Source organism: Penicillium verhagenii (genome assembly GCF_028828195.1).
Source record: "Penicillium verhagenii strain IBT 33310 chromosome Unknown utg000008l_segment0_segment0, whole genome shotgun sequence".
NCBI lineage: Eukaryota > Fungi > Ascomycota > Eurotiomycetes > Eurotiales > Aspergillaceae > Penicillium > Penicillium verhagenii.
This window is the reverse complement of record NW_026643172.1, coordinates 2,100,744-2,122,894: the sequence shown is the minus strand read 5'-3', so window position 1 is coordinate 2,122,894 and position 22,151 is coordinate 2,100,744. Positions and strand designations below refer to the sequence as shown.

General features: G+C 46.9%; 8 protein-coding genes across 8 annotated transcripts; 3 read left to right on the top strand and 5 right to left on the bottom strand.

Annotated features, from left to right (window-relative positions):
- Positions 1-1,501: 1,501 nt before the first annotated feature.
- Positions 1,502-3,570, bottom strand: N7466_008781 (C2H2-type zinc finger protein; the record flags this gene model as incomplete). Its single annotated transcript, XM_057168170.1, has 2 exons — positions 1,502-1,675; positions 1,732-3,570. The coding sequence occupies 2 exons, from the start codon at positions 3,568-3,570 to the stop codon at positions 1,502-1,504; spliced, it is 2,013 nt and encodes a 670-aa protein (XP_057018801.1).
- Positions 3,571-8,446: 4,876 nt separating this feature from the next.
- N7466_008780 (putative Golgi transport complex component Cog5) lies at positions 8,447-9,883 on the bottom strand (the record flags this gene model as incomplete). The annotated part of the gene is made up of 1 exon (XM_057168169.1): positions 8,447-9,883. One exon carries the CDS (start codon positions 9,881-9,883, stop codon positions 8,447-8,449), a length of 1,437 nt encoding a protein of 478 aa, XP_057018800.1.
- A 534-nt stretch (positions 9,884-10,417) lies between these two features.
- On the bottom strand, positions 10,418-11,456 carry N7466_008779 (mitochondrial carrier domain-containing protein; the record flags this gene model as incomplete). Its single annotated transcript, XM_057168168.1, has 3 exons — positions 10,418-11,124; positions 11,177-11,366; positions 11,427-11,456. The coding sequence occupies 3 exons, from the start codon at positions 11,454-11,456 to the stop codon at positions 10,418-10,420; spliced, it is 927 nt and encodes a 308-aa protein (XP_057018799.1).
- A 569-nt stretch (positions 11,457-12,025) lies between these two features.
- Positions 12,026-13,187, top strand: N7466_008778 (class II aldolase/adducin domain protein; the record flags this gene model as incomplete). Its single annotated transcript, XM_057168167.1, has 5 exons — positions 12,026-12,308; positions 12,377-12,637; positions 12,698-12,830; positions 12,890-13,058; positions 13,113-13,187. 5 exons carry the CDS (start codon positions 12,026-12,028, stop codon positions 13,185-13,187), a joined length of 921 nt encoding a protein of 306 aa, XP_057018798.1.
- A 185-nt stretch (positions 13,188-13,372) lies between these two features.
- N7466_008777 (uncharacterized protein) lies at positions 13,373-15,000 on the bottom strand (the record flags this gene model as incomplete). Its single annotated transcript, XM_057168166.1, has 4 exons — positions 13,373-14,258; positions 14,318-14,388; positions 14,466-14,639; positions 14,716-15,000. 4 exons carry the CDS (start codon positions 14,998-15,000, stop codon positions 13,373-13,375), a joined length of 1,416 nt encoding a protein of 471 aa, XP_057018797.1.
- Positions 15,001-15,562: 562 nt separating this feature from the next.
- N7466_008776 (uncharacterized protein) lies at positions 15,563-17,294 on the bottom strand (the record flags this gene model as incomplete). Its single annotated transcript, XM_057168165.1, has 7 exons — positions 15,563-16,129; positions 16,180-16,313; positions 16,374-16,410; positions 16,474-16,599; positions 16,657-16,906; positions 16,968-17,059; positions 17,109-17,294. The coding sequence occupies 7 exons, from the start codon at positions 17,292-17,294 to the stop codon at positions 15,563-15,565; spliced, it is 1,392 nt and encodes a 463-aa protein (XP_057018796.1).
- A 537-nt stretch (positions 17,295-17,831) lies between these two features.
- Positions 17,832-19,844, top strand: N7466_008775 (uncharacterized protein; the record flags this gene model as incomplete). The annotated part of the gene is made up of 9 exons (XM_057168164.1): positions 17,832-18,083; positions 18,143-18,315; positions 18,373-18,635; positions 18,688-18,853; positions 18,925-19,135; positions 19,182-19,248; positions 19,298-19,500; positions 19,550-19,585; positions 19,638-19,844. 9 exons carry the CDS (start codon positions 17,832-17,834, stop codon positions 19,842-19,844), a joined length of 1,578 nt encoding a protein of 525 aa, XP_057018795.1.
- Positions 19,845-20,469: 625 nt separating this feature from the next.
- N7466_008774 (ankyrin repeat domain-containing protein) lies at positions 20,470-22,032 on the top strand (the record flags this gene model as incomplete). The annotated part of the gene is made up of 1 exon (XM_057168163.1): positions 20,470-22,032. The coding sequence occupies one exon, from the start codon at positions 20,470-20,472 to the stop codon at positions 22,030-22,032; it is 1,563 nt and encodes a 520-aa protein (XP_057018794.1).
- Positions 22,033-22,151: the final 119 nt, after the last annotated feature.

Sequence of the window (22,151 nt, the reverse complement as noted above, 5' to 3'; positions counted from 1 at the left end):
TGGGGATTGATAGATTGACGTTTGTGTAGGGCGTTGCTTTTGAGAGGATTGAATTATAATGAAACGAAGAACACGCAGGGTTTGCTCAGGTTTATAGCTCCCGAACCTGGCGCCGTCACCAGACTATGACGTCTGTGCCAGCCATTCTTACATGTGCGGAGTCCAGAACCTCGTTTTCTTCGATTTCGATTTTTAGCAATGAATTAATTCTTGATCTATTACGGGGTTATTGTTCACGTTCGAAAGTTTTTCAGCTTGGGTAATGGTCTCATGTCTACAAAGTACATTCCAGTGATACATGGTATGGGATTAGTAGCTTTCTTTGTATGCTTTTTATACCCTCGGAGTCTTATTTCATGCTGATATTAGCTCAGCGTGATAAAATCCAGAGTTCCATCAATTGAGCTTCCATGTTCCGGTTCAATGCACCGTCGACGTCACCGCTTGGTCATTGCCGTGTTCGGGTTCTTGATGGACTCCGCGTTAAGGATTTGGTCTTAATTCCTATCTACTAGATACGAAGACTCGGAATTGCGAAATTGAAGTTTTTAGACATACTAGTACGTATTAACATTTGAAAAAAGCTCCTCCATGTCAGTCTGGAAGTTCATTGAATAAAAAGATGAGAGGCAGCTGATAGAAGCTCCCGCTCTGCGGGGTAAACGTCATAGATCAGGTACATTGCCAGGAATGGAACATCGGAACTTAAATCATGAAACTACGATGCTCCACACATTTGCATTCAAGTCATATTGGCGTTAAAAACGATATCATAAATTCCTGGTAAACGTCCGTAGGCGACATGACATGATCCACCATCATAAAAAAAAGCAGTATAGTAAAACAACAACGGGAACAGTAGAAGGCGTCAAGACCGTTAGACATGAAAAGAGTGAACCGCCAAGCAGAGAGAAATATGGAGGAAAATGAAATGAGAAACACCAATGAATCGAGGCTGGGTATCGTCATGCACACGATGCCATCCATACGCTCCCGCAGAGAAACGCCCAGGACATGCGGAGAACCGGCAACCCTGCAAACATCAAAAGAAAAACCAAGGATCGAGATTGAAACCAAAAAGACAGACTCCCACATACAAATAAGGACAAAAAAATGATAAAAAGAAATAAGAGAGATAAGAGAGAAAAGAGATTTCCAGTTCATGTATAGGTCGTCACATTCGTCACTTCATCAAGGATTTCGCATCCACTTTGCAAGGGTGAGTGCCCGGAAGAGATAGAGATAAAGATATAGAGAGAGAGAGAGAGATGTTGGCCCACATTTCAGATAACAGTGGGGACAAAAGTCAGTTTCAAGCCGAGGAGGAAGAGAGAGAAAAAAGAGGAGGGGGAGGAGATGATAAGAGGAAATGAAGCATGAGCGGGAAGACATAACCGTCGAATCATGCAGATGGCGGGAGAGGGAAAGGGAGATATGATCAGTCGGTTTACAAGACGGTATATAAGGGTCTCAAAAGTCGTGTGTGAGTCGAATGCACAATTTACAAGAACAACCTCGTAGCACCCTTGTTCTCGCTCGTCGCGACCGCAACTAAAGCCTCAAGCCGACCCATGCCGGAATCTCGGGCAGGGGAGTCATTGAAAACACTTGCTCGGGGCTCTTGCTCGGCGTGGCCTGGGTAGCCGTCGGTGTGGTGGTCTCGTCGACCACAGATCTATGACGGCATTAGTAACCGAGGCGAGAGCGACCCGTTCGAATGGGATTTCCTACCGGATGAGGATGATCGGACGGCAACGAGGACTCGTGTGATTCAATATATCCGCTGCTGTGTACAATGGCCGGATGATACTCTATCGAGGCGGTAGAGGGGGTATGAACCCCCTCACTGCTGCTAGAGTCTTCCGGAGATGTATGTGTTGGTCGGATGCTCCCCGAAGAAAGACTTGGGGCATGTCCTCGATGCTCCTCTGGGCTTCTTTCGACCATGGGCCCGAAGGTTGGTTGGTAGGATGATGATGGCCGAGTAGACACGTTGTGGAGCTCTGCAATGGTCTGTTGGCTCCATTGGGAGGCGTCCCTGGAAGACCGTTGATCTCGGATATCAAGACCCGTCAAATTGGTATGTAAAGACATATCCCAAGATACATGACCACGTCGGTGACCTGGCCCTGAAATGGGAGGGGCCGGTCGAACGGAAGGTTGAGCATAGTTGAAGCCCGCGCCAAAGCCAGGGTTCGGAGGTGGGCGGCCGTGACCGTCAATCTGCATCGGACTTGGTTTGCGGGTGGGAGGAGTGAGAGGACGGTGTTGAGACACCACTTTGTCAAAGCTCTCAATTCCAGGCAATCGAGGTGGTTGATCCGTGGCATTACTGCTAGCCACTCCAAATGACGGCTGGACGGTATCGGGTGTGTGGTACTGGCTCAAGCCACTGGTGGACGGTCGACCAAACACAGGGTATGTCGAAGGGTGCCATGTACGTCGTCGCATCTCTATCTCGGCGGCACTGAGGGTACTCTCGTCTCTGGATGGAGGGTAATTGCTGCTGGTGGGGCTTGCGAAAACTCCAGCTGGATTGGGATATGGTGGGGCAGCAGCGGGGTTGGCATATGCTGGCGGATATGCGTTGCCATGTGGAGGAAGAAAAGGATGCATGCTGGTGGGAACTGATAGCCGACGAGCGGCTGTCTTGCCCTCCCAGAAATGCGTGGCACCTGACATTGGCGAGCTATATTGCGGGCTACCATTTGCAGCAGTAGCATACATATTGGACGGGGTGTATGGCGAGCCATTGGCTGATGGTCCTGGAATTCCTCGAATCTGACTTGGCGGCGTACTTGGCGGTTCTCCCATGGGGTCCAGTCCTAGACGAGAGCGGGTGGTGGGGTCATTAGCCATCATGAGGGGCGGAGGGCGGCGTCGCAGTTCGGGAGGTTGGCTGAAGGTTGAGGTCGTAGATGCAATGCTGGAGGTAGATAGATTTCGGCTATGGCCTCTGCTGTGGCCACCTGCACTACCGGTGGTACCTGCTCGTGCACGGCCCGGTGGCCGCACTCGGTCCGTCCGTACCTGGCGTTGGAACCGAGTGCCGGTGGCCGCCAGAGAATCTCCCGGTATATCTTCATTCACATGGACGGTTTGGGCATGTTGGCGCAAGTTATCAAGTCGGGAGAAGCGTCGTGAGCAGTGGCATTGGAAAGGTCGTTCACCGGTGTGCTTTCGAATATGGCGGGCCAAGTGTTCGCTCCGAGTGAAACTGAGGTTGCATGGAGGGAAATCGGTGCAAAAAAAGCGTTGTCCCTTTTTCTTTTTCGACGGTGGTGCGCTTCCCGGCTCTCCTTCATGGTCGGATCCGTCTCCTTCTCCATCTGAATCGTTCATCTGCTCGTCAGACATGGACGCTGTCCTGGCTCTTCCCGTTGATATGGTTGTTTGTATTGACCCCTCACTCCCTCTGTTCGTCTTCAGGACATCCGGGGGTTGCTCCGCAGCAACAGATTGATCCAAGGTGGTCGGCACGCCATTCGCATTGGCGCGGGGGGTAGTCGCTCCGTCCATGGCGTGGTCATCGATCCTAGCTGAGTTGTTCACAGGAAGGAAAGCAGCCATGTTTTTTTTTTCTTTTTTTCCCTTTTTTTCAGGGCGACGTAAGAGGTGGAGGCGGGTGATGTCAAAGTGTCGGAGGGAGGTGGGGAGGGGGGCAGAGGCAAACCCTATCCGGTCGCAACGCGCCGGCAACCCGATCCGCTATTCCCTCAAAGGACCCCCAGATCCCGTGGGGAATGTAGTGTCTAAATGGTGGGAGTTGTGGACAGGAACCGCAGCGCTACGGAGATCTCGGAGGGAAGATGCGGGAGAGTCTGGCCACTGTCAACATTGCACACAAAACGTCAGACCCGTTTTTCTCGCACTACAAGTATAAAGAACAGACGACCAGGCACGTTTGACAGAACAAGGAAAATGAGGGATCAAAAAGAGGGACAGAAGATGGCCTTACAATGAAGCAATCAAAAAAAAAAAACCAGAACAACTTATGGAAATAGAATTTGGCAACGTACAAAAAAGTATCCCAGGTTTTCCTTTGGGCGCTTACTCCAGGGAGGTTTGGAATGTAGTCGTCAAGAAGACGCAAGGGTTGGGAGGGAAATGTAAAGAAAGAAAGAGGGAAAAGATTAGCCGATCGCAAGCATCTTTTCCTCTGCACGTTTTTTCTGCAAAGACACGCGAAGCAGGATCGTCGAGTGGGACCCGAAGGTTTCAGGTTTAACCCCCCATAAGAAAACTCCGGTCAAAGAAAAGGCAAGTATGGAGATAAGGAAATAGGGGAAAAGGCCGATCTGGATTCAGGAGTGTGTACGGAGTTAAACAGTGTAGAGATTATAGAGAAAAATGGGTATAGAAGGGAAATCGGGGGAAGTCATGCAAAGTAAAAAGGAAAGGTGGAGAAAGTCGAGAACCGTAGACTGTTTGGTTAAGAGAAATGGTGACGACGAGAGGAAAAAAGGCTTATCGGAAGCGAGGGGCAAAAAAGCGAGAGAGAAAAGCGAGAGAAAAGAGAAAAGAGTATTCAGCTTACTGTAGAAAGCAAAAAGGAACCAAATCAAGAGTCAGATTGAAGATCCTACGACTTCCGGGCCTACCGATGCGAATCATCGTTTCACCAGATCTCGAGGAATGCGACTATAACCGCGTGTCCGAGGTCCAGAACTATTAGAGGAAATCATGGTTAAAAAAAGGGAAAATTACTATAAAAAATCCATATAAATTACTTCAAGGAACCACCAGAATGGATACAGTATCCATAGGCACCAGGTACAGGATTCCAAATGGAACAAAATGTATGATTCATAGCGCAGCCACTCATCCATGTTTTACGTTTATTAATATGTTTTTTGAATATTTTTGAATATTTTTTGATATTTTTTAATCATTTTCGATCCTTTTTAATCCTTTTTGATTCATATTTTTTTTTTTTACTTTTCCACTTCCCAGGGTCCTTCGTTCCTTATAACTAAGGTAGAGTACCCGAGCCGAGTCCTTGACGTTCATGGCGCCCAGACCCTGGTGGAATGGGCGTGGGGCTAAGGAGTTTGTTGGGTCTTAGTGAGTTCGAGACTCTTTTTTTACTCTTTTTTTACTCTTTTTTTTTACTGTGTTCAGCTCTCTTATGTATCTATACTCCGTACTGTTCCTACTTTACACTTCCATGCGACCCCCTTGCATCTAGATGTATCATCACAGGGGGGATCATCCTCCGAACCTAAGCCTCCGTCATACAATCTCCAGACTTGTATAGGGTTTGTATGGTTACGCGGTAGGGGGCGATTCCGAGTTGTCCGTCCTGACAAAAAAAATAAAAAAAGATACCATGTATGAAATCAAATTGGATTTAAATCTCCGTCTTGGTATTAACCTTGGAACCCAGTATAAGTACTATACAGCACCTCTCTTGTTACATGTTTTTCTTTTTTCTTTTCTTATTTTTTCTAGCAGGTGATCATATCTGTAACCAAGTATACTCAAAGCTACTAGTATCTCTTTATATCCGTTCATAATGCCTATCTTCCCAACATCCCCAATCCGACATGGGCGGCAATGCACGGGTACATGATGTCCACACGATCTAGCATTGACCATTGATAAGAACTTTAGTAAACGGAGAACAAGGTACTGGCTTCTCCTCGAGTAAGATCATCAAAGCATAAAATCATTATAAATCAGAAATTCATTTAAATCCAAACTCTACCCAGGTCAATGTCTATATCGAAACATTCAAGTTAGATTCCCCACTGCGTTCAGACAACAGACCAACATTTCAACTTTCCCCAAAGTTCATCATGAAACCTTCAGGCCCCGGCTAGCACCGACTGGCCCACCATACATTGGCAAGCTTCAACTTGTGCCTGCGTCTCGAATAAACTTCCTTAACTCCCTTTTCCCCAGTATCCTAGTCTTTTTTTTCCCTTACCGTGGATGCTCGCTGCAAACGGCAGGAAATGCGGGATATGATATCGACGATCGGTGGGTCAAAGTAAATCGGCCCACGTCGTACACAATGGCCCGCATGACAAGAGTCGAATGAGATCCCACGGTACGCGAGTCGTCTTTAAATCTTTTTTATCTCTTTTGGGGAATTCACCCCTCGCATCCGGGGTTGAATGTTCGAGATGGATCCTTAACGTGCTTCATACTGTTCTTACCGACCTTATTCTTTTTCTTTTTCGAACGTTCGATGGAACGTACCGGACATCTAGATGAATACCTCCCCCAGGTTATATCATAGATTCATACTTTAAATGCCTTCCTGTTCCCCGAGTGCCTGGGCCCCCTTCCGACCCCATATTCCCGGCTTCAGTGACGCCACGGTCCGTGGGAATGATGTGCTTCATTTTTTGGACTCTTTGGTGAGTTCTCATTTCATGATAAATGATAACTTGATTTGCTTGGGGATTTATGAAAACAACCATTTGCAACATTAAACCTGGACGCGCCATCAGGGCGGGAAAGAGAGGGGCTAGTCTGTATGTACTGTTCACTGCTCTTGATGATTAGTGACGGGTGTAAAAGAGAGAGGGGTTGAATAGAATCCCAGCAGTCGATTGGATGTTCAGACGTTTAGGAATACGCGCATGTCCAGAAACATTGGTTCAGCGTTTGAGGGGATCCTGTTTCCGTTTCATGTACATGGGTCAATGTTGAATCTGGACGTTTCACTCGAGGGAAAAAAACGCCGATCATCTCGATCGTCCAACGCCCTTTTTCTTTGAATTTGAGATTTATTAATTAAATTACTTAAATTAATTAAATTAATTAGTTTCCCCCCCTTGTACTGGACCTTAACATAGCATGATTGGTAGCTGCGTAAGGCTTGGAGAGGGGCAATCGGGTACCTGTAGGTACACTGCAGGGCGCCACCGTAACGACGGGGGGAGGCGCACGACCAGGTAGTGGCAGGTACCTGCAGGGCTTTAATCGCCCCAAAATCTTACTTCTTTTTACTTTTTCTTTTCTCTTTTTTAACCCTTTCGTACTCTTGCGATCGGCGCTTCCCACGGGTGAGGATCACACACTGACGTCGTCGACTTTTGGTCCAGCGGGAACTTCGGAGATCTTTGGCTTCGAGGGGAAAATGGAGTAATTATTATCTTATTCGATGGGGATTTTTCTATTTGCTCGTCTTTTTCTCTTTTTCTCTTTTTATTTTTGCCTCCCTGATTCATTTAACCCATTTTCCCACATTGACGGCTCTTTGCCTTTCAAGCGGTGTATTCCCGAAGATGATAGGTCTCTTTTTTTTTCTTACTCCGTATCTCGGTGCACATACCATACGCGCAGTGTGGAGGTGCAAGAGGAGCTGTACGGAGTAGATTGGGAGATGTTAGGCTTATTATCTCCCCTTTTTTTGATTTTCCCTACGGTCCTACCCCTACCCTTAGTGGCCAAATTCCCCTCTTGCCCCCCCGATCCATCCAATCATCGAGCCCTGAATCGCCCGGCTCTAATGTACCTGTCGTAATGAGGATGCGTACCTGGACTCCTGGAGGGGGTCCGGCCACGTACGTGGGGGACAAAGATGAAAGATAAACAGAAAAGAAACGAGAACAAGAACAAAAAGGGCAATAAGCACAGACTTTCATGTACGCTGGTATAGTACTTACATAGTACTTACATACTACATACATGCTATTGTTACTATCTTAGTCCTGTCGTACATGAGGCTACTCGGTACATCCCCGAAATAACTTCGGTGTAGAGGAGGAAAAAAATCTCCGTGGATTTCACATTGGACGCAGCACAAAGAACTTGCTTTTTGCCTTGTCTTTCCTGGCTGACTCTGTACCCCTCATTTGACCTGGAGTCTGCATCTGGGCTTGGAGCCCTTGGACTCCGTTGATTGGATCCTTGATGCTTCACGGCAAGGCAACCTAGATGCAATGCAGCTACTCATGCCCCCGCCACCCTGGTCTTGTCAAAGCCCTGCAAACGAGTCATCTGACAGATAGCCAACGGTACTGCTGAAAATCCCCGAAAACACTTTCTCGTGTTTTTTTTATTCCCAAGGTTCAAGCTTGAATCTTGGTATCAAATGTCGCCTTATCGCCCCCTCCAGATGTCGGTGTTGTTGTATGTACCGTATACCTACATATCATATCTATCATGGTCTTTGACTTTGTTGTTTGTGCCCTCATCCCGGTAACCTGGTGTCACCTTGGTGACTTGCTTTCCAAGGTACACTGTTGCCTCCCCCTGCCAGGTACCTGGGACTTGGCCCTGGAATATCCGGGGTAATTGATTCCTTGGTGACTCATATCGTGGACCCATGGTGTTCAGGGACAAGGTTCGAGATAGGTAGAAAGTACATGTCAACTGGGTGGTAAACATGCATGTGATATCTGCACTTTTTCTTTTCTTTTTGCATGTGCCAGGTGGAGGCTGGGATAAACTTTATAATTATTTAATACATTGGAATATACTCCGTAAACCTTTATCGGCTCAGAGGACCGATCACAGCGCTGACCATCACGGTAGCCTCCCGTTCCCAATTGCCTACCACCACTGTATCCGTTCCAGTTCGACCCTTTTCAGCCAAAAGGTTAGTGGCAGAGACCTGGGATGCACGCATCACACAGTCTTTGATTTCTGCCTTCAACCGATCTCGGTTCGATCGCAATGTGCGTGCGGACACGCCCCCTCGGTTGACAATTTCCTGCACGCGGGACGTGAGGGCGGAAGCTAGTGATCGCCAATAGTAGGAGGGCAGGGATGAGGTATCGAGTGCCTGAAGGAGAAGCTGGAGGAGATTTGTCTGACTGGAAGCTACTGTTTCTGCGTCCGTGGTAGGTTGATCATAGGTTGTGGCTGATGAGAGGATAGGGTGAGAGGGTGGACGGATATTTCGCAAGATAGACTCCAGGGCAACAATATCTTGGCATCGTACAGAGATATCACCGAGGGCACGATCCATTGTGGGGAGTTGAGATAGTGCCTTGGCGAGGGCATTGGCAGATGTCATGATGGATGTCTGCATGTACCCCTGCAGGGTGGAAAGAAGAAGTTCAGGCTTGTAGTCCGAAACAGTGACGGCGTCCTTTGGGATAGGTGAGAGGAGGTATAGAGTGGCTGCAGCCGTTGCCAATCGTGATCGGGCTTCGCGAGCCTGTTTGTAGCTTGATGGTACTGATGATTGACCATTGGTGGTCATAGGACTGGATAATGAAAAGCGGTTGATGGTTTGCTGTGCCCTTGATTTGACCATATTCTCTGCAGGGATCACAAACTCATTGCGCAAGGTACGGGTGACCTTCACTCGATCCAGGCCATAACCTTCATCTTCCTCCGAGGTTGCCCCAAACATTTGTCGCAGGTTTAGGATGGTAATTGCTGCCCGTTCCAGTGCCTTGAACCCTTCCTTGCCGGTCGGAGTGGTTGTTCCGTCAGCTCCTATAGCTGGTCCAGTGGTACGTCCGGTTATTTCGGCCACTTGGCTTTCAAGCTGTCGCCCAAGTGCCAAACAGCGGGCAACAGCTCTAGCTAATCGGACGGTAGCCAATGAGTTTTCTGCCGCAATCCTTGCCTGATCAGCGGCTTGCCATTTCTGAAGCACCTCCTTCTCTAGTCGCTCATATCCTTGGGTTACTGATGTGATTTGTGTGCCCGTTTCCTGTAGGATATTCTCTGCGGCCGCAGTTTGGGTTTGTGTGTGGGATAAAAGTGGCAGTGCCGACTTTGTTGTTAACCCATGAATATGAGTGTCAATTTCTTGGAGATCAAACAGCACGCGTGAGAGTGGTGTTGAGAGATCCAGGGGGGTATCCGTTGCATTGTTTGTACTCAGAACTAGTGAATTGGCGAATCCGGCTGGTGAGAACTCGGGGTCTAGGAATGCCTCATAGTCGATGTAGGACGGCTCGGCTTCGGACATTTTGGTATAGCTTGTTGGACGCACTCGTCGGGGTTTAATTCCGGATAAATTGGAAGCTTCGGCTCATCGGAGATGCAAGAGTAACAAATGGGTATCAATGCGCTAGAAGATACCGGTGCTCTGACTGGTTTGGAGAGTATGATGGACGTAGCGTTTCAGTAAAGGAGGGGATTGGGGGAAATGGGAGATGGGAGATGGCGGGCGTGTCGATAAATTGCGCTAATGCTATCGGTATTCAGGCATGTCGAGTGGGTAGTTCGAACGACAACTGTGGACAGCTCCGCGATAATCCCACATGGCGGCGATAAACGGAGTCACGGGCCGCTTAGTCAGGATCCATGAATGCCCATTGCCTAGTTAGTAATAGTATAGCAATACCGAGTTTTCAAGAGTATTTCAAACCTTGAAATGTCTTCAAGGAGGTTATGATTCTAATTTTTCAACACCCAGAAGTAGGCAGGTAGAGTTGAGAGCCTTATAGTACAGATAATTTACATAATTTACATAAGAGACCAACATTTGAATGGTCAAAGTCTAGGAATCGCCCAGCCATTGTTTCCCCCCTTCATAAAGACCGAAGTATAAACCGGAGCCAACGACAGCCATAAAAGTGTTTATACCACACCCCCTGTAAAGTCCTCGCAGACCTTCTGTTTTGAGTATACTCTGCGTTGCTTTGATCACTCCTTTCCTGCCAGATTTCTGATCAGGGGTATCCAAATTCACCCGAGTCTTGATAACGTCCATCGGGGCAGTAGAGAGACCTGTTATTCCACCTGCGATGGCAGCACTCAAGGATGCGTTCATCACAGTCTCGAACGTGTCGTTCTTCTTGGTTTGAGATCCGGACCGAGACATATACCTTCTTAGAGCTTCATAAAGAGGCATTTGAATAACAACCCATGGTAGATTATGCGCCAAGAGAGCCCAGTAGCCCTTCCAAAGCTGTGTTGGGCCACCGATATTCTTCAGCAGTACCGAGACGGTGGTGCCAGGGGATGCGCTGGGGGATTGTCGCGTCGTTTGTAGTGGCGGTGACTTCGCAGATGGCGAAAAGGCAATTTGGGCGTTTTGTTTCAAGAGTTCAGTGGGTGCATATATCAGACATGCTGCAATCTCTGCCACACAAGACGCAGATATATCCGATAGAACCAGGGTGGAGCTAGTTGGTTGAGATTGATCGTCAGATGCAAAGGCTAACTTGGTCCGGATATTTTCGTATGTGTAGAAGAATACACCCGCTATGATGAATGGTTAGATATCGCGTATGCAACTTGCTGCGCTGTAACTTACCAGAAGGAAATGAGGTCACAAGCACCGGCCCTAAGCCTTGATAGAGACCTCGAAGGATCTTCGTATCGCTTAGAATGCTGGTCCTTGAGCCTCGCAAGGTGCCAACAAATTCTGGAGACTGGATGCGTGTTTTGATTGTATCCAACGGATGTAAAAGGCAATCCAGTGAAAGTGAGGCAACAGTACTAGCCTGGTTTGAAATGATCAGCTGATGTCTATCCGTAGTAAAAGGTAGTAGTAGTAGACTCACCAGGAATATGCTCAGAGCGGTGACAGGCATATTCAAGAGTACCGGAGATCCACTACCGTGAGTGGAAGGCTGGATTATTGATGCTTATCATGTGGAAATGTAATAGTACGGCCCCAAAACCGTCAGGACTCAGATGTCAAAAATTCATGGAATCTCCGAAATGCTGACAACAAGTGACAAGGGATACCGGGCGCCGCGGATTCCGAGCGCCAAGCTTTCTCTGGCGCAGACAAAAAGGACAAAAGAACATATCGATCTAGAATCTGGATAATGACAAAGATCACAATCTGATCTTTAAAATGTGGCTCTCGATAAGGGAGGAATCGATTGAGTCAATCAACGGTCTCCTTTACTAAACAAGAAGTGGATTCCGGCTAAGACTACCCAAAAGAATTGACTATTGCGCGGAAAAGAGTCCGTAGCGCCGTCTATCAACATGCGCGGGGGTCGGGGGTGGGGTCACGTCTAGATAAGAAACATTTAGAATCTTAGATAAAACCCACCATTTGCCCTGGAAGAATCATACTAATATCTTTTCTTAATCACATCATTCTCGGGATCTAGATTATCAATTGCATCTCTCACTTACAAATCCCACTATGTCGGCATCTACCTCTGTCACGACCACTCAACAGGAGGGATCCGTTCGCCTGGCTGCTGAGGACCAAACCAATCTCATTCTCTCCGACCCGGCAACCGATACCACCTTCCAATCCCTCGCTCGAGGAGACCGAAATGGCACACTTAAGCTAGCTGGAATCCCCACATTCTCGGACCCGCTTGAGAAGCGCAAGTGGATGAAGGAACATATGGCTGTTGCTTTCCGCTACTTCGGCAAACTTGGATATAATGAGGGAGTCTCTGGTCACATCTCGATGCGTGGTATGTGCTAGTAGTGATGTACTAGATTCGCCCAAGGGATGATCACAGCAACTCTAATAAATCTTTAGACCCCATCTTGAAGGATCACTTCTGGATGAACCCCTTTGCCAAGCACTTCTCTTCGATCAAGGCCTCCGATTTAGTCCTCGTGGACCACGAAGGATTCGTCACGGAAGGAGGCGCTCAGATTCCCATTAATGAGGCCGGTTTCATGATCCATTCCGAAATTCACAAAGCCCGCCCCGACGTTATCGCCGCGGCCCATACTCATGGTATCTATGGTAAGACATGGAGTGCATTTGGCAAGCCGATCGAAATGCTCACGCAAGGTATGTTGCCATTCCATTAGACTATACAAAGAACTAGAAGCTAACAAAAGCTGACCATAGACGCTTGCAACTTCTACGGACGTATTGGTCTGTATGAAGACCATGCTGGTATCGCTTTGTCTCGGGAGGAGGGAAGACAGATTGCTAAGGCATTGGGCAAGGAAAATATTGCCTGCATTCTACAGAATCACGGGTAAGGCCTGGTAACTGAGACTCTTATGCCTGACTGCGTTACTAATGTGTTCTTTATAGTCTCTTGACTGTCGGTACTACAGTGGATGAAGCTGCAATTCTGTATTCCATGCTGGAAAACTGCTGCCGCTCCCAGCTGATGGCCGAAGCTGCCGCCGCTAACGGTATCCCCAAGATTATTATTAACCCTGAAGTGGCTCAGTATACCGCCAATGCCGCCCAGAACCCTGTGAGTACCCATGTGAGCTACTGGTAAGTCTTAAACACAACTAATGCGGTTTAGCACAACTTTTATACCGAGTTCCAACCGGAATATGAGCTACTGGTTGAGGAGACCAATGGACGAGTCTTGCTATAAACTCGTTGAAACAAGTCGGCCTTTGATGAGACTCTGAAATTTGATATCATTGACCTGAGTAATATCAATCTACGCAGAATGCAAGAAATAATTTATAGGAACTACTATTATATACCTTATGTGGCAATGGCACATGCACGCTTCGTTTTCAATATGCACAATCAATATTGTCTGCCATACTATGACTATTTGCCATCATAAACTTCATATCTATAAGTCCTCCCCACATGATCATCCCTCAAATGCCTCTGTCCCGGTCCATAAATTCTCTCCCGCATAGTCCCGCTTTCCTTCTCAGGTGAATATACACCTCTTCTTCTCAACTCAGGAACCAAAAGCTCCACGACATCCTCAAACGTTCCAGGCGTCTGCACATATCCAATATTGAAGCCATCCAAATCAGCGACCCGAACCCACTCCTCCAGAAAATCGGCTACAAAGCTAGCCGTTCCAACAGGAACAGGACCAGCACCTCCAATGGAGATATGTTTCCCAATGTTTCTAGGCGTCCACTCCGGAACATCGGGACTCTGATAGGAGAGTGTATTGATTGTAGATTGGACCCTCGCATCGATATGGACATCTGTCGGCTTGATAGGCGTATCAAGATCAAAGCGGCTAAGATCAATCCCACTACCACCCGAAAAGAAGGCAAGTCCTGCCTCTTCACTGGCGTTTTCCAGAGCCTCGCGGTACTTGGTCTGCGCCTCCTCTTCCGTTCGACCAAGGATTGGTGTAAGGATAGTAAACACTTTAATCGAGCGGGGATCACGTCCCAGCTTAGCGGCTTCTTCGCGAATCGCTTGGACTCGTGGTGCGAGGATATGAGGCGAGGGGGCAGAGACGAATATTCCCTCGGCATGTTTTGCTCCAAAAGCTACGCCGGCTGGAGAAGTGCCAGCTTGGAATAGGAAGGGAGTGCGCTGTGGCGATGGGTCCAGGATATGAGGGCCATCAACGTGGAAATTGTCGCCGTGGTGGTGGACATATTTGATTCGATTGGGGTCTGAATAGACGCCTGTTTCAGAGTCTTCACGGAGCGCGTCATCGGCCCAGCTTCCTTCCCACAGTCTGAGATGTGAGTATCCGTTGTTGCTATGAAGGGCTTTGCAATGCTGGTCAATGCTTACTTGTATAGGACCGTCAAATACTCGTCGGCAATTTCATAACGTTTATCATGGTCTATAAGAGGCAACCCAAGCTATGTTTGTCAGTCTCTTGAGGTATTCGACAATTATTTTGCATGAAATTTCTTGATATGACTTGTGGGCCACTTACTGCTTTTGACGCAGATGCTTTCCATGAAGTCACAATATTCCAACCAAATCGGCCACCCGTGAGGTGATCCAGGGTTGAAAACCTCTTTGCGACAACGTATGGAGCTTCGTACGAGGTAGAGGTAGTGATGGCAAAGGCAAGATTCTTAGTCACCGACGCCATGGCAGATATCGGCTGAAATTGAGAATCAGTCAGACCGTTCCTCGCATGCACATATGCTGAAATTTGGACATTCCAAGCTTTGACTTACAATTGCCGGGTCGCCCATGGGATACTGAGCCGCATTTCGAATGGCAGGTTCGGCACTTCCTTTGTAGGTGTCATATAGGCCAAATGTATCGGCCAGGAACAATGCGTTGAAATCCCCCTTCTCAAGGATTCGAGCTAAATTCGTCCAATATGAGAGATCTCGACGCTTTGTTGCCGATCGATCTGATGGGTTCTTCCATTGGCCAAAGGAGAGGTGGCCAACGGTAAACATATCAAATCCATTGAGATAAATCCGTCGCTTCGTGGAAGGTATTTCTGAGCCCATTATCAAATAATGACCTCCTGGAGTGTAAGTTTTGCGTGATTTTTTGAAATTGTTGGGTTTGTCAGAAATATGGAGAGACGGTTCAAATGTTGATTCTAGCACCTTGAGACATGTTCTCCTCAGGATATTAAATTGTAAATTCGCTGCTATCGTTATCCCGATGCCCCCTCTCCAACGTTTGCTGCGGTCATTACGATGAGAAAGCACGAAATTTGGTCTAGACTCTCTGAGGGCGCGATATAGCTGATCAAAGTATGCACATGTGGGTTACGGAGTAGAAGTGGGGGTCTTCTTCATTTGCTGCGTCGGAGGAATGCCGAAAAACGTTATTTAGTATTAGAATTGCGTCAAATTCATTCTGTCACGTAGTTCTGACTTGAGCACTTGAGTATCTAATGAATACTAGTGATGGCACTGGATGGATCTGAAAACGATCAGATACATAAGCCAAGGCGAAAGTAAGAAGTCACTCGTTCCTTTCAAAGCTACCCAGTCGTTCTAGCTTGATAATTCTGAATCTATTGTATTGAAACCGTGAACACAATCGACCTTCGTTCTTTCTTCAAAGCTTGCTACCCTGGAAGTGTAGAGCGGATTCAAGAGTTTCTTGAGACTTATTAGAATGCTCAAGGGGCTCTGACTGGTCTTGCGAATCAGTCTGCGCAAGAGTAGCTGCCAATGCGGCCTCGACATCATGCTCAGAAAGCCACTCTGTATCAGGTCTGTTTTTCATCCGAGAAACCAGCTTCGCATCTTCTTCCCTTAGCGTTCCAGACTTGGATGGGTTTGTACCGATTTGATTGTGTACAATACGTAACAACCTATCAGTATGTGGCTTTCGTGTATTGGCGTATAGCTCAAACGCCTTTTCAGCATCGTGGAACGAAAACGGCAGTTTTTGACTGGAGGCTTCAATCACATGCTTGAAAGCAAGCCCAAGTGCAAAAGCATCGTCTAGAGCTAGAGATCCTCCTGCGGCAAAAGCACCACCATGGGCGTGAGCGGCATCTCCGACGAGAGTGACTCGGGAACCGAATATCCAACTCTTTAGTGAATCTCCGGCAAAGTTGGGATACAGGTTTGTATACGGAGTAGCTTCTGTCAGGGCTTGAATAAGTGGGTTCCAGTTCTATCAATATATTTTGGGTTATGAATGGGGCTTCATCAATCAGTACATACTTGCTGATCACTCACCTTGTATCTCTCTCTTAAGAATCCCACGTCTCCTTTTTGGTCCCAGTCAACACTTCTTTCGAGTTCTTCGGAAGAACGAGGGTCACTATAAGCGCCAACGGTGGTGTATTGACCCTTGCCTGAATGTCGTTAGGTCAGGCGATTTCATGTTTAATATTTATAAATACTGTCACACATACCCAATCGTGATGCGAAAAAGTTGTCTTGCGGCCCCCACTTCCAAGGTCCTAGAGGTCAGCAAAACCATCAAAATGGAGAGATAGAATACGTTTATCGTACCCAGTGCAACGAGTCAGCGGGCAAGTTGGGGATTTTTTCCACTAATGATGCGTCGAATGTTGATCTCATGAAAATCTTCCCACTGAACCGTAATTTGTAATCAGGAATGAATGATTGTCTGACTTTCTTCAAGATGTTAGAGAATTTCACTATCATGGTGCTATATATTATGCGACAACGAACCGATTTGAGTCCATCTGCACCAATCAAAATGTCGCCAGATGCAAGGCTTCCATCTTCAAATTGTAACAACACCCCATCCTGACCGACTTCGGCATGAATAATCTTTTTGCCCAAATGAATAGAATCGCGAGAGACATGCTCCAAGAGAGCAGCGTGTAAATGGCCTCGGTGAAAACGCGTAGTATGGTGCTGCGGATTGGGTACATTTGTGTGCGTATCGACGGAGATGACCTGGTCCGTCTTCCAGTGACTATGAGGGCAAGTCAGCGTAACTCGATAATTTGCGGGGCATATTAGGTGGTCACACATACCGAAATATCTGGGGGATTCCGCTTGGCCCTCTGAAGCCGACTTCATCTGAGAGTGCATTTGTCACGCCAAGCTTTTCCAGTGTGCGCATGCCCTGTTGTTATGATGTTAGGACCATTTGTCATTAGAATTGAGAACCGAACTTCTAGGAGCCTGACATTTGGACTCAGCGCAATGCTCGCGCCAATTTCCAGAAGCTCGGGAGCTTGTTCGTATAGTTGAACGTCAAGGTTGGGGATGGAGGAAATTCGCTTGAGGGATATGGCGGTCGCAAGGCCAGCGATTCCAGCGCCTGCAATAATAACCCGAAACTTTTCAGCTTCCGACATCTCCACCTGGGTGTTAAGAAGTGAAGTGCAATTAATGCAAGTCTTGAAGATAAGGATATATAGAGGCGAGAACTTGAGAAGCGGGGTATAAGTATCAAGGTTCGGATCGGTCTCCAAAATGTTCACCTAGTACTACTAAGAATATCAACTGGCAGGTTCTCTTGGCCTATATAGTTCTCCAAGCACGTCAACAGTGCATCTTTGACGCGACCCCCAGCTTCGGGATGGCGAATTAACGCGTGCTTTTGAGAGCTATTCGCAAATTCTAATTTGATGCCAGTCCATTGGAAAACCTGGCGTTTGGCATTTTCCCAAGAAAGGAATTTGATATCGGCATTCGCCCGGCTGATCTTGAAGACGGACAAAAAAACATTGCGCAATAACTTGGCATATGTGCATGTGCGGAGTAAACAAGAATAATCCCGAGATGATAAGGAGTGAATGTTCTTGAGGTATGAAGTACATCAATGTTCAAGATCTCAACGTTGAGGGTGATTGAATAACTCACGCGTTCCAAAGTTGGGAATACACGACGCGATGTCGGATATCAAACACCCAAAGCCCGAGTTGAAGGCTGCAACGGAATCTGAACGAGAGGGCGAAAACAACCTCAGCAATACTCCAAAAGTTCTTGATCAATATGCAGACGAGAGCTTCAAATTACTTTCCAAAATCCAAGTCACGGACCCGACCCCAGAAGAAGCGAAACGCATACGAAACAAATGTCTATGGCGCATTTTGCCATTTTTATGCATTGGCTATCACCTCATGTATATCGATAAGCAAACAGTACGTTTTCCAAGTCTGTTGATGTATTTGAATTGCAACAATTTGTAACCGTGCAATAGCTGGGAAGTTCATCGATTCTGGGCATTCTGGATGATGCTCATTTGAATTCAAATCAGTATAATTGGCTGTCCTCAATCTTCTACTTTGGATATCTGCTGGCAGAATATCCACAGAACTGGGCTTTGCAGAGATTCCCTGTTGCAAAATGGTTGGCAGGAAATCTAATCATTTGGTAAAGTCCAAACCTCATATTGGCCATGAAGATTTTGGAGAACTGACAAGCTAGTAGGGGTTGTATCACACTTTTACACGTCCCGTGTAATAATTTTGCCTCACTCTTTGTCGTCCGCTTCTTCCTAGGACTGGCAGAAGCATCTATAATCCCTGCATTCTTGCTATCCATGTCTATGTTCTTCACTTATAGCGAGCAATCTGTGATGATGCCAATAATGTGGTCAATCGGCAATGCAAGTCCCATTACATCAGGCTTATTATCGTACGGCGTTTTATGGATCGACACAGGAAGCTTCGCTCCATGGAAATGGCTTATGGGTCAGTGTTGTTCAGAAACTGAATACTCATATCTCTCTAACTTTCTCATCAGTGATCACTGGCATTCTTACTATCATATTTGGGGCTTTGGTGTGGCTCCTTTTCCCGGATAGTCCTCTCCATGCCAACTTTTTAACCTACGAGGAGCGTGCACAAGCCATCTTGCGAATCAAGAACAATCACTCTGGAATTGAGCAAAAAACATTCAAGAAATACCAGTGAGCCTCTTCTTTTGAACCGATTCGATAATCCTGATTTTCGTGTCAACTCTTACTGAAATTAATTCTAGATTTCTTGAAGCAATTCAAGACCCCAAAACATGGCTATTTTTCTTGCATTCGTGGTCACAAGAGATGGCAAATGGAATCACAAATCAATATTCTCTGATCATCAATTCCTTCGGATTTACCGTTCTTCAAACAACACTCCTAGGTTGCGTGACCGGAATAGTCTCATTTTTCTCTCTGGCTACAGCGGCGATTGTACTATATAACACCAAGGTAAGTTCTTCTGAATATAATCCCAAGATAAAAACTAACAGTTTAGAACTCCCGAGCTTGGATATCCCTCATCGCTTATATTCCCGGAGCCCTGTCTAGTATTCTCCTACTGGGTATGTACTGATTGCAATATTTGGATGACTATCACTGATAATGTTCAAGCTCTCCCCTGGTCAAATCGCTGGGGTCTCATCTCAGGCATCTGGATTCGATCCACAACTGGGATACCCTATGCCGTCGTGATGATATGGGCAGCTAACGCATCAGCGGGACATACCAAAAAGACCACCGTTATTGCATTATATCACATTGGATATGGCTTGGGAAATATCATTTCTCCTCAGCTATTTCGTGCACAGTGGAAGGTTGGTTTGAGCTCCGCGCCTACTGAGAATATGCTGACTTTAAGTGAAGCCTCGATATAGACCAACTTGGATCATTCTTCTTGTGGTAAGTTGAAGTTGATTGACTAGCCATGAAAAGTCACTAACACTTCACCAAGGTCGCTGCCATCCTACCGTCAATAATTATCATCATCCTCCGGGTTTATCTGAGCAACGAAAACAAACGTCGGGACAAGTTAGACTCGGCCGATGTCATCAATGGAAATGGTATCATTGAGACCGTCGATTCTGATGGTACAAAGATCGCACGTGTTGTGGACAACAGCCAGATGGATCTCACTGACAGGGAGAATTTGACCTTGTAAGTTCTGCGCTAATTTTCATCAAATCCCATCTTTGAAGCTTGCTAACCGATGACACGTTAGCCGATATGTGCTTTGAAGAGGACCGGGACTTGAGGGCCTACCGTAGTGCGGTGTGCCTATTTACTTGTTGGTTGGAGCACAATAGTACTTTTGTTCTACTAGGATTACTTTGCCAAAAATAAGCACTGTAATAATCCGTAGCCCAATGTCTTCGGATCAACCTGTAATTATTTCTGAAGGTACAAATTTTCAGCCTCCATGATTCACTGAGGATGTCTCGATAGCTGTGAGAGGGATTTAACACGGCTATTTGAATCTGATTCGGCTGGCTGCAGATGCACGATCATCTCTTTGAGGTTAGTCAGCGCTCAGGCTTGATATGCTGACCACACACGTGCACTTTTTCTTCTCTTTCTTCTTCTCATCGTACAAGAAGTTGATAGACTAATATCATCGCTGTTTCTATTCTATTGGAACTTTTACTTGTTTTTCTTGTTTTGCTTCTTCCCCGCTCGCAGTTCGGTTCCTATGAAAAGGCTTCAACTCCATCTTGGTAACTGCCAGCTTTTGTAATCACATGCTATGTGTTTCCAAATACTGATTAGCCTAGGAGATTTCAGCTATAATGCCTGGAATTCTTGACCTACCGCGCGAATTGGTGCAGTGCATAGCCGAGCACTTGAGTTGTCAGCCGGATATCAATGCTCTTGCTCGAACTGCCACCTACACGTATCAAGTTGTTGATCTACATCTATATCGTGTCAACGCACAATGCAACAGTTCTGCATTATTATGGGCAGCCAAATTTGGGGAACTTGGAACGGCTCAGAAGAGTTTGGAAGCGGGAGCTCAGACACAGCTGAGCGTCCTACAAGCGGCACTGTCAAAGGCGGCAGAATTCGGGCACGAGTATGTAGTTGATCTGCTGCTCGACATAGAAGGCGTCGACTCCGATTTTGAGGACTCTGACGGCGAGACACCGTTGTTCAAGGCAGCGAAAAACGGGCAAGCAGAAGTCATCAATATGCTACTCATCAGGGACTCCGTCAATCCCGATTTCAAAATTAAGACTGGAGAAACACCACTATGGTGGGCAGCATCAATAGGAAATGAGGAGGTGGTCGCACTGCTACTCGGCTTGGGTGACTGGGTCAAGCCAAATTCAAGGAATATCAGGGGAGAAACCCCTCTATCCTGTGCGTCACAAAATGGGCATCTCAAGGTAGTGCGATTACTTCTTGGGACACGAGGCATCGACCCAAATTTGCAAGATTTCATGGGAGAGACCCCACTTTTCAAAGCCATCATGAACAAGCATCGTTTTGTGGTTGAGCAGCTGCTTGCATCGATATCGATTGACTGTGATTTGGCCGATCGAAGAGGAGATACACCGCTGACAAAAGCAGCTTCTCAAGATGACGAGGCATTAGTCAAGTTGCTGCTTGCCAAGGGAGTTGCGAGACCTGATGCCAACGATTTGTCTGGCCGCACGACCTTGTCATGGGCAGCACAATGGGATCATTTAGACGTGACGAGATTGCTCCTTGCTACCAAAGGGATTGACCCTAACTCCAAAGATTATTGGGGGTGTACACCGTTATGGCATGCAGCATCATGCGGCAACGAAGGAGTAGTCGATTTATTACTCGGCTGTGCGAGTGTTAACCCCGACTCTGCCTGCAATAAGGGAACGACACCTCTATATTGCGCGGCAGCAGGTGGGTATGAGACAATCGTCAATGCACTTATTGCTACAGGGAGGGTCAACCCAAACGTCGAGAATGGTACAGACCAAGCAGCTCTCTCAATAGCCGCATTTAACGGACATGAGATGATCGTTAGACGACTGCTTGCCGCTGGGGCCAATCCGGATATCAAAGATTCCAACTGGGATACACCACTCTCAATTTCATGTTCAGCAGCACATGGTCGTGAGGCAGTGGCCAAATTGCTGCTTGCTACGGAAGGTGTGAATCTCAATTCGCAGAACATCCAAGGACGTACACCTTTGTCAATTGCGGTCCAGAGAGGGAAAAGAGGAATGGTAGAGCTGCTTCTCACAACGGAAGGCGTGAATGCGCGATTGAATGACTTTGAAGGACGAACGCCTTTGTCATGGACAGATAATATCGGTGACAAGGCTGTGGCGGAGGTAATCCGTGATCGACTGTCATTTTTTGAAGCTTGATGCAAATTGAAATTTGAAGTTCAACGGTCGGGAATCTGTGAGGGGTTATGATACGACGATGGATCCGTGGATCAATTTATTATGGGCCCTGTTACCGAGTGACAGCCTGTCAGAGCTGA